Genomic DNA, 11,703 nt, shown 5'->3' on the forward strand with positions numbered 1-11,703 from the left:
TGGGCGCGGGGAGGGTTTCCTTCGGCGGCCATTTGGCGGGGTGAAGGTGCTGGCGAGCAGCCGCCGCTGGCAGCCTGGGCCCGAAGGAGGCTGGGGAAGATGCTGGAGCGCGGCGGTGCCACAAGCTGGGCTGGGGGTCTCGCAACACCAGGGGAGGAAGCACTTGCAAGGCTTTTGCCAACAGGCCACCTCCTTCCCCGCAGCCATCTCTTCTCTCCCGCTGCCCCCCCATCTGAATCATGGAGCAGGGACTCTCTCCATCAGGACAGAAGGCACGTCAACTCGTTTTCCCCACACGGCATCTGACATTCCATTCAAACTAAATAGTTCAACTAGTTCAAACCGAGCTTGGCCCTTACCTATCAGGTTTGCGCTGATACTACAGTCACACGTGGAGGGGGAAAGTCAATGGCTTTCAGCTGATAGGAAAGCACTGCGTTTTGTTCAGCTGCTCAGTCACAGCAGCACGTCACTAAAAACGGGTCTGAGCACACAGGCGTGGCGTAACAAGCAGTTGTTTCAGTGAGACTTTATATCCCTGTCGATGTGGGGATGATGGAAGGCAGCTAGACACCTCTCCCTTACACACCCTCAGCTGCATCTGAGGGCAGGTCTCGCAGTGGCTGCTGTCCAGGAACACCACACCTGTCTCTCCCACTTACCTGGCTGTTGTTTGTCTTTTCTCACTTGGTACAGGAACCCACCACCTTGGCACAGCATGAAAGTGCCTAATCAACTGGCATGAGGGAGTGATGTTGAAGCCAATCCCAGACTTCAAAGAACTGTTTTGTTTTTATCCCTTCCTCAGCCAGAACAGAGATCTTTTCACCAGCTGCTTTTAGTATTTCAGACCAGAACAAGGGTCTGCCTCAGTTTCAGGTAAACCCCACCACATTAAGCCCATCTAACCTGAAGGAGACAGCAATGGTTAGAGTTTCTTCCTGCAAGGTACAAGTACAGTGCTCTGGTCAGGGAAGAGAAACCTATATACAGAGAAATTAACTGAAGTAGTTTAGTAAACAGACTATTTGTTTAAACAAGACTTTATTGAAAACATTTTAGAAGTTTATGTACAAAACAACATTCCCACCCCCATATCAGGATGTTAGTCACCCCCTGGGAACAAAGCAAGTGCCTGGTGTGTGCTGTCAACCTGGGGACACTCAGAGGTTGCTGAGGAATTTACAGAAGTACCAAATTCATGTAGTTTAGAGCTGGGCAATTTCAGCCTTGGCTCAGTTCAGACTGAAGGAAACCGAAGGACCTTTTCCAGAGACATGTCTCCAGCAGGCTGAACATGCTGGAATCTGACAGCCTACACCGGCCTTACTCTGAGGTCAGGTTGTTTACTTCTGCAGAGAGTGAGAGGCCCGCTTTGGTTTTGGAAGTGAAGAGGAACCAGCCCCTGGATTTAACTTGCAGTTTTTAATCTATTTTAGATGGTTCCAGGAGATACCCATCACTAAGAGCACAGTAGTATTTGCAGGAAGCTTTAGAACAGAGCAGTAGCAATACCAAGTAAGAGTCAGCCACCTCACTTTCCAAAAACAGAGCAGTAGCAATATGAAGTAAGAGTCAGCCACCTCACTTTCCAAATACACCTAGAGAGAGGCTGGATATCAGACTGGCTATTTCAACTAGTGTATAAGAAAATCCTAGAGACACAGACATTAGTGGCACAAGTTAAATAGTGACTGACATGCTGTTCCTGTAGCATACGGTGCACTTCTACCACGGTAGAGTTTCCCCTTGCCAGTCCAGGAAGGAACCATTTTCTTTTTCACCAAGACGGTCCAGAACAGAGAGAATACCTGGGATAGCCTCTTGCACCTGCATGGGAGCCTAGAGCAAATCAAGCTTAGATTATTACTGGGAATATCCTACAGAAGAGAATAAAATGCATTTAAGGAATTACTAGAATCAAGTGGGATGTATTTTCATGTTTCATAGTGTGCCTCTGCAGCACATGGAAGTGTATACTGTACAGTGGGTTCTTGCTCCGAGGGTTGGGACAAGGGAGTCCTACTTTCACATTTTCAGAGAGATGTCACTTACCATGTTTCCGCCCATGTCTGTCTGAAGCCAGCCTGGATGCAAAGAAATACAGAGAATTCCATCCGATTTCAAGTCTGCAGCAAGACACCTGGTGATCATATTCAGTGCAGTCTGCAAGAGTGGAAACCATCTATTAGTGTGCTGGTTTTACAAACCCTGAGCGAGACCTTAAGCCAAGCTAATTGGCACCTCCCTTCCACCATGCTGTCTCCTGACAAATGAGGGGGCAGTAACAGTATCACAGCAACTTATCCAGACTTATTGGGGGCTTCATTCTCAGAGATAGCTGTTAAGAGAAGCATTGTGAAAGCTCTATTGCCATAAGCTTACTGCCCAAAGATGAAACTAAGTTATGATGGAAGATAAAGTAGCATTTGAAACTCCCAAGGAGCTGTGGGGAAAATAATATTGACATAAGGACTCTGTTTTTCTGCAATAATCACTACACAAACATTCAGTTTTTTACTTCTGAACAAGGAAAACAAGCATATTAACAGCTTATGAGTAGGTGGTGTAGGAGAAACTGTATGTTTAATCTTGACTATTCGTACAAACTCAGTCTCTGGATGTGACAAAACTAAAAACTCCACTTCTCACTAACTTGCATTACCATGTACAGGTCAGCACACCTTTTGTTGAGCTTCATGCCTGCTATCTTGCTGGGATTGGAGAGGAACACAGCTAATAGGACACACAGTTGGCAGCATCAATTCTTCCCTGAATGCCAAGTCCCTCTGAAATGGATCTATATCAGAGTAGTGATGGAGCATCTGTGAGCCTGTTCTTAAGAAGTTGGCATGCTTGCTCCAGATGTATGGTTTTCACAGGTCCCATTTCCACCCACATGAAGAACAAGAACAGTTCCTGTGTCAGCCTATCCAAGGAAGTGCTGCACACCTCAGATCATCATTTTAAGCTCAGAGTGGTCTTTAACTCACAGGCCTGCCCTCACCCAGTGAGCACAGCCCAGGGAAGCCTACAAACCTTTGCTATCCTGTAGGGGTAGACCTTGAGGAACATCTCATTTGCCTGGACGAGTTGCATGGAGGCAGCAAGAGAGGACATATTGATAATAGCAGCTCTATGGCAGCCCATTCCTGTGCTCAGCTGGGCTGCCTTCCTCAGAAGGGGTAGAAACGCCTGTGAAAACAAGAGTTTGTTTTAATTTGGTCAGCTTGCTCTTGCCCATTCAAGGCAAGCCGGACTCTCAGGTTCTGCTCCATGAAGAATTGCAGTACAACTCTATGCCACCAGCACAGAATGGCGATGGCTCCCCAGACTAGCTGACCATAGGAAACCTTTCTATAACAGCCAGCTGTAAGTAGCAAGGACCTTCAGTCTCTTCTGCCCACCTCCTAGCCCAACCTGTCCCCTGAAGTGACCTCATACCAGATGGATTTAAATAAAGAGAAAGATCCTTGATAGAAAGGATCTCTTGCTGCTCTCTAGGCATGCAGTTTGGTATCAGACCTGTATCTGTGCAGTTCCAAGGTGACAAATGCTTGGGTTACGTATCCAGCTCACTAGTGGAAAAGCCTTTTCTAGTACCATAGATTAAGCACATTCCTCCCAATTCTTACCTTGGTGACCATCAGCTGGGCAACTGTATTGGTTTCATAAATGGTGAGCATTGTCTCTGCTGTGACTTCTTCCAAGGAAGCAAGCACATTGATGCCAGCATTGTTAATGAGGCAGTTCAGACCTTTGTCTCCCACAATTTCTTCCACTTCCTTGACTACTTTCTTGATGCTGTTTTCACAGACCACATCTGCACAGAGGAGCCAAGAATAGCCACAGTGAACAGCGAACTATGTGGTTCAAATGCCGTCTGTCCCTATACAACACATGCTAAACCAAAGCTAAGGCATTAGTCTGAATGGGACATTTAGGCAGCACAGAGATGACAATGCGCAGAAGTCTTGACATAGATTATGTTTCCCCAATGTTATCTTAAGATGAGGGTGATTGTTTTCAGCTGCTGGAGGTCATGTACAGCTACTGATCACCCAGGAGACCAGTTTCTTAAGATGCACCCACTTGACTTGATTGAACATACTTCGGTATAAGCCCTTTACTCACCCAGTTGGAGGAGCTTGATATTGCTGTATTGCTTGCTAAGCTGCTGAAGTTCCTAGGAAGAAGAAATTAGTTGTTATCTTTTATATATATATCTCCATGGCTATTACATGAAACAGTTTGGGATCTACACTTCCAGAATTGTAACTGCCATTTATTTTCAAAATTGGACTGAAGGCAGTGATACTACTTTGTTTTCCAACCTGCTGAGCAGCTTTCCTGAGTGCAAGACCAACTGCCCCAAGAAACTGGACTCTTAACCTGCTTAGTCAAGATAGCAGCACGCTAGATTACAGAGTTAGTTCTCAATGTGTACAACTCGAGGGTGTGTTTGCAGTGTAACCAAAGGTCTTCAATCAAGCGGCTACCGTTGCCAGTTCCACAGCAGACCCGGTGCTCAGACTGCATTCCAAGCCAGTCATTCCCCACTTCTGTAAGAAAAGCATAGTTCTCCTGATGCTCAGCTAGTGCTAGACATCAGTTCAGGGCAACAGCAATGCTTAAGAAAAGCCATTTGGAATTACTGTTTGCAGGAGAAGTTTCCTAGCAATTTTTCTATTAAAATTCTGTTTCCCAGCACTCTCATTAGCTTCAATTCTTGTAACTGAAGGTAAAGCACACATGAAATTGGTTACATACACAGCAACTGTCCACAAGAACAATTCTCTCTCTGCTAGATAGAGATCTGTCATTCAGATCTCACACAATTCAGTCATCTGTCTACTACCTCTCAGTAGAGCGATGACTTGGAGAAAATTACATGTGATTGTTGCTGGTGTTGCTGCTGGACAAAGTGTGTCCAAATTGGATTTACAGGCCAAGCTGGAATACTTAGGTTTCTGTGCCATGTAGCCAAGTGGGAAGCGTGGCCAAATGTAACAGATGGATTACATACTCCCAGCCATGTTTAGGAGTCTGAGGAACCCTGGACAAACATTCCAGCTCAAGCAAATCCATTTCTTTAGGAGCCCATTGGGAACATGGGTCAGGAGGGCTGATTTTGAAAGAGTACTTCTTTGCCACTTGGAGACACTTAGGGACTCCATGTCCTCTGTCAAGCTATAATGCATTACATCTTTTTATCTCAGTTCATACTCTGCGGGCTTGTTTAGAAACTTTGTTCTCCCACTGAGGAAAATCTGCAACTGCAGTTAAAGCTAGTAAGGGGAGGGGGAAGAAGGGGAACAAGTCAGAAGCACAAAACCAGAAGACATTCCTTTCTTGGATAGGGCTTAATGGGACAGTTTTCAACAGATTAAAGGCCCAGAACACACTATCTTGTTTATCGATAGTCAGGCATGAAATAGTTCTGCCATGTCAAGGCCTGCAATAATTATGTGGCTTTGGACTGTCCACTGGACTTTAGTTTGACAGTATTGCTTACTTGATAATAAACTCCAGAAGTGCTCTGGCTTCTCGAGGTTTGTTCATTTATTTATAGTTAGATTGCTTTACTCTCTGACAGGAACAAGCTACTAACTTTTGCTAAAAGGCCAGAGATGTTTTGTGTAGTGACAGCAACTGAGAGGCTTCTGAAGTGAGTAAGCAATATGTTCAATTAAGAAGTCCAAACACTGTAGCATTAAGCATTCTCCAGAACATAAACAGGATGAAATTACAATTGCTGCATGCAAATCAGGTTTAAAATTCAATGGTTTTTCCATTTAGTTAATTGCTTAGTTAACAAGTGACTCCCACTTCAGTGGTTTAAGTTTCTCAGAAGCAGCTTCCAGGCACAAAACTAACTTAGACAGCTTTGGTCTTCAAGAATGCTACTCCACCTGATATAAACATAAGCTGAAAAATCCAGTTAGGAAACCTAAAAATTGCAGAAAAGCCTATTCTTTTCCCTACTGTGACTAGAAGGAAGATGCGGAGAGGAGGACCGAGAGAAGTTCATGGCAGCGCAGATACAGCCATTTCAAGCCACCAGCCATGTATGCTGCTTCTCCTCTTCCCCCATCCCAAGCAGTTTTGATCAAAGAGATCAAAAGCCTCCCGTGTCCAGAGAACTCTGAAAATACTGCTGCAGTGCATGCATATACTAGTTATGGACTCCCCACTGAAGGGATGAGCTTTCCTGAAATTCGCTGTGGTCATCTGTCAAATGCCTTGTTCTCCCCCCCATTGAAAACAAAACAAAAAACAAAAAACCCCACCAAAACAAAAAAACCCACAAAACAACAAAAAACAAACCTACACCACCAAAGTTGTCTGCACATTTTTTTTGCAGCAGAGTTGTGCTCACTTTTTTTATGCCAACATGCTAGTGCGGAGGCACTGCACCCAGGACAAATAGGTTAAATCCCTGGGGAAACAAGATCTCAGAGCGCAGTCTCACAGAGCCAGTGCAGCCCATAATGGCAACACATACATAAGAATAAGTGAGCTCACTGGTACTGCTGTTTGAAGCGCAGCTTGTATTTTAATGTCAGTTTACACAGTTTCATTTAAAGATGGTAGGTACAGCCAACATATCCCAGGCTAAGTCATTTTTAGTCAGTGTACTGTGATAGCCAATTTAAAAACAAACAAGACAAACAAAAACAACAAAAAACCACAACACAACCCCCTAATACTGTGTTTAGCATAGTAGCTCTAGAAGTATTCCACACCTGAATAGCTACCCCTGAGAATCAACTCTTAGGGATTCCAAGAAAAATTTAAACTCTGATTAGCATCTGTTATTTCCTGTTCGCTGATTTTAATTACAATTAACAAAGAGTCAGTCTACTCCAATTTAAGCAAGGTCCTCTGGCACTCAAGGCTCCAGATACAGATTCATCAGCACACAGGATATTTATCGCTCGATTTCAACCAGGAATGTTATGTTGTCTTTGTCATTTAGCAAGATTTACTTTGCCTTCTTTATGAAAGCATTATTCACTTCAGTTACAACTCTTGGAAAGGACCTGGCCATACGAGGCCAGTTGGAAGCAATCAAGCCAAACTAACATAGCCTGTAGGCAGCTTTGTCAGGCAAAGGGTACTTGGGTATCCTTTCACATCATCCTGCTTGCACTCAGGACAAAGTCAAAGATGTATCATATTTGCCCGTGCCTCTCTGAGACAGGCTATTCAGTATCACAGTGTACAGCCAACTCACTGTTTGATTGTGTAATAGCTTACACCAAGCTGCTGCAGACTGCCCCAAATCACAGTCCTCTCTGACTCAAGAAGAGCCAAACCTTAATGCTGTGGGAAGTGCAAAACACTTCCAGAAAAAAAAAAAAACCAACACTGCAATAACCCAAAATTAGAAAGACTTCAAGAATGCCCCCTTTGCCTGATACAACACATCTATCTTGCTGGAGCACTGCTCCAGAGCTTGCTCAGCTGCTCTTCCCAACAGCAGACCACATGGCTAAAATATGTAGCAAAGAAAAAACAAAAACAAAACCTGACAGAGACAGTGTGCAGAAGCACTTCAGTGAGAGCTCTGTGTCTGACAAGGGAACAGACACAGCACTGTTAGTAACACTATCTCCTACTTCAGTGGAAGGGAAACAGCACATTAAAGCCCTGGAAGCTTTCCAGAGCCCCGTAGAGGACTACTGAGCAGCGAGGAACTGCTGCTTTCTTGTTCACCTGGGAACACTCTTGGGCTCGCAGGGAGAGCAGGAGGAACATAGAGATGCTCCTGTCCTGAGGTCCCACCTTCAGCTCTCAGCACAGCCTAGCAGAGCCAAGCGGAGTGCCGGGAGCACTGGGAACAGATTTACACCATGGCCATTTAGATCCCTTCAGCTACCTCGCTTTCCCAGAAAGCCGTCTCTTCCTTCCATACCTCAGCAAGTCAGAGGGGGGACTAGAGGGGCTACACCGTCATTAGGTGTAGTCTTAGACTTCAGGTCAGAGTTTTTTCCCTTTTATGGGGAAGCAGAATGGGGGAAAGAAAGAGCAAGAAAGAAAAGAAGGAGGGGGGAGAATTACAGATGGGTCCATGAGCCCATACAGGCTGCCTAATAATAACTGTGCTGTGGTTTTGTCCATCTGGAGTGTAAAGACAGGACGTCAGGATTATTTTGCAAGAGATTTGTAGCTGCTTCCACTCTCAGTGCTGGAGCAGCCCAAGTAAAGGCAGATCAGAATCAAAGTGTGGCTGAAGGAGTCTAGTATGGTACTTTTCAAGGAGGGGCAGCGGTTATCTAGATGCGCCTGCAGGCCTGCTGCATGTTATCGTGTGATCTAAAGCCCATTTGTTAGGCAAATGTTCTGTGGAGGCCACCTAGGAGCTATTCAGCACAAGACCTCAAGTTATTACAACTTCTGCCAGCACAGACTCACATGCAAAAGCCTGCAGCTGTTCAGCATTATCCCAGGGTTAGCAAGTTACAGGAGACGTGCTGCTTTCCGTAGTAAGCAGAGGAAAGCGAAGTCAGACTCTTCTCCAGCATCTCTTTCTAAAGTCAGGTCCTTAGGGGCTCTTGTCTGTCCACTGTTTGGAGGACTCCAAAGTACGCAGTCATCTGTGTAACAGCATACACTCTGCCGAGAGATTCTCTGGATAACTCTCAGCTACCGGGGAATTGCTGCTGACTATTGTCCCCAAGATGGGCGCTGGATTTGCTAGTAGCTAAGCGTATTTAATCACTTTTCCTCTAAAAACTGGAAGATGATTTTTAAAAGGCTTTTCATTTAAGCTTTTCCCATCCTTTTTCCCCTCCCTGCATTCTGCAAAAGGAAAATGCTACTCTACCAAAACCAGACGAGAGCAGAATTTAAGAGAACTGTCCAAAGCTGCTTTTCTCCAAGTTCATCCTCTAATGCAGAAGTGGGGGGCTGTGCACTCATATTAAGCAAGATTTTTCATATCGTCACTTACCACAAAGCAAAGCGGGAGGAAACAAAATTAGACCGCTTGAATCACTGTCAAGAGAAAAAGCAAGCACTGACAGCTCAGGTATGCAGAGAAGGAACAAGTCACTCAGCTGTACAGCCCAGTCTGCATGGTCAAAATAAACAGGTCTTAGATGGGCAAAGCCCATTTCATGTGCTCTAAGACGAGTCTGCAGTGCCAGCCTCTGGAGTGCAGGAACCTGAACTCTGGGTTTTCAAGATTTGACTGGAAAGTCAGTGAAGGCAAAGTTTTCTCTCTGGGAAAGGGGGGGAAAAAAAACCCAACAAACCCAGAAAAGAAAATCACCGAACCTTTGCCTTTCCTTACCATACCACACTCAAGCAACATTGCCAGATTGGATCCAAGCTGTGAGATAGTCGGTTGTATATGGTGCTACGACTCCCATTGCTAGAGGCTCAAGCAGGTCTGTGCTTGCCCTCTGCCAGCTAGAAGGACTAGTGGCATGGTGGAAACACACCTCAGAAGGTCAGAAAATTTTGTGCCAACTTTATGCATTGCAGATGGGACAGATAATACTAGTGAGACTACTACAATACCTTTAGTAAAGATTTGCCTTTCTTGTGGAGTTTCCAAACCCATCTGTTAGAAATATGCTTTCAGCTGGCTGCAGAGGTTTCCATTGATGTACTGCCAAAGCACAGCACATGGCCTAGAGGTCCTTACAAAGAACAAAAACCCACCCTGATCCACCAAGGACAAACCTTGCCCCCCCTGCCCTCTCCCCCCCAAAAAAAAGCTTAGGACACACCGCATGTGGCCTGCAGAGTCACCACTTGGGGTTACTGGAACGTGGCTCTTGGCCAGCTTTCTGCCTACATGAGACACGACTGCCCGCAGTCTTTCCAGGTTCCTACCGCTGCAAGCGAGGAGTGACCCAGACTCTTCCCAGGAACACTGCACTATTTGAAGGCTATTTCATCTTCTTGTACAGGTTTACCAGCTTTTTTTGCTCAAGATTTTTAAGTACTGGCAATGCAAAAAACTCACAAGTTGTGTTAAGACACGTCCGTATCATGTTTCCTAGGAAGCTCTTACTATTGAAGGAACTGTTTGCTTCTCCATGTCATTGATCCAAGACTATTGTAATGAGAAGTCGCTGCTGAACACAAGGGCCAACTGGTGAAAAAGAGAACCTCCCTCAGCACCGGCTAAAGCAGCTTTAGAACAAACAACTGAGCAGGGAGATTTCGATCTAACAACAGGTCATGTGTCTCTGCTGGTTTCCTGTACCACTGCTGCACCACGCTGTTGTGCAGTCACTAATAGGAAATACAGCTGGGACGAATGCCAGATCTTGTAACAGGAGTTAAAAGCGAACAGAATGGTAGTGAATACCTGTTCAGGAGCTCACGTAGGGCAGAAGGGGGGCTGAGGGGGGAAGCTGCAGGAACCAGTGGCTCCGAAAGGCAGTCTGCGCACCAGATTTCAGTCTTGCTGGACTGTTTCTCAGCAATTTGATTCAGAAATAGCCTAAATGTGCCTTTGTGCTGGAGAGGGTTTTTTTGACAACAAGAAACAGTATTAAGACCTTTTCTTTCAGTTTCATAAGTACCTGTAGAGCAGCACAGTGCTACTGGAGAACCGAGTGGTCCGACTGCAGGGGTTTTCTGACCAGCCCTGTACTACCATCCTTGGAGGAGGAACCTCTGCAGCATCTCTTAAAGTTTTTGTGTAGCTAAGCAGTAAACAAAGTTGCTCTATTTTGTTCATTGCTAGGATGGTGTGATCACAGTTTGCACTGAAAAGAATAAAATCACCATAAGGGAACAGACATATAAGCTCTGTTCACCTCTGCGCATGCCAGGGAATTTGCCTTTCGCTAAGGCAGCCTTGTGCCGTACTTGAAATAGAGGAGATGCAGAAGTAGGACTTTGGGTATCGATTCTCCTACCGAATGCCTGTGGCAATACACAGGCGTTTGAGACAGTCACAGAGTTGAGAGCTCAGATTCTTGCAGCTCTGGAGCGCTAGAGTTTTCCTAGGAATTCTACCTTACTGAGGAGAGTCAAGATCAGACTAGAGGTGCAACAGAGGACATTAGCGGCCACAAAGTGAGCAGGCTGATAACCCTCATTATCAATTTGCCTCCCAAAGCTTTGGGGAGTGCCTTTAATTTATCTGACAGTCATTTGTAACACGCTAGGGATGGAGAAGCAGTCCAAACACACTCCTGCTGTAGCAGCAGGAAAAAGGGCTGCAAGTGAATTCACCAGGAAGATGTAATAAAAGCTACGATGTTTTCTGCAGAAGGCTCTGGTCCCTACCCAGCCAAGACGGGCACTAAAAGGAGTGTTTAATTCATCATTCATTTGGGCCTCCTCACTTGTTACAAGTCCAGCGGAGAAAGGGAAGAGACAGACGGGGCACAGCTCCTTCTGGGGACACAGACACACCATGCAGAAGAGACAAGGAAAGCTGTGACGGGTTTGACTGGGAAGGCTTCTGGGGGATGGACTACCCCTGCAGGGCTCCAGGTCTGTGCAAAACTGGAGGAGGCCAGGACATACTTATCTCCAGCTGCAAATCCAGCGAGAAACTCGGGGACTGGAGGAAGCGGCTGGCAGGAGCACTTGAGATGCTGCAGCTGTCCAGCCCGCGGGGCCGGGGCTGCAGAGCTTCCCGCTCGCCTCTCCTCCTCTCGGGAACGCACAGAAGTACCCGAATAGCAATATCCCGTGCTCATTTCACCTCCAGCCTCGGAGACTTTCACC

At 45.8% G+C, this 11,703-nt stretch overlaps 1 protein-coding gene across 1 annotated transcript; it reads right to left on the reverse strand.

Annotated features, from left to right (window-relative positions):
* Positions 1 to 1,588: 1,588 nt before the first annotated feature.
* Positions 1,589 to 4,186, reverse strand: LOC104070718 (uncharacterized oxidoreductase C663.09c-like; the record flags this gene model as incomplete). The annotated part of the gene is made up of 5 exons (XM_009579707.1): positions 1,589 to 1,842; positions 2,056 to 2,166; positions 3,040 to 3,195; positions 3,636 to 3,823; positions 4,135 to 4,186. Coding segments are annotated over 5 exons (621 nt in total), but the record flags the coding sequence as incomplete, so codon positions are not given.
* Positions 4,187 to 11,703: the final 7,517 nt, after the last annotated feature.

Source organism: Fulmarus glacialis, unplaced genomic scaffold (assembly GCF_000690835.1).
Source record: "Fulmarus glacialis isolate BGI_N327 unplaced genomic scaffold, ASM69083v1 scaffold12086, whole genome shotgun sequence".
In the NCBI taxonomy this organism is placed as follows: domain Eukaryota; kingdom Metazoa; phylum Chordata; class Aves; order Procellariiformes; family Procellariidae; genus Fulmarus; species Fulmarus glacialis.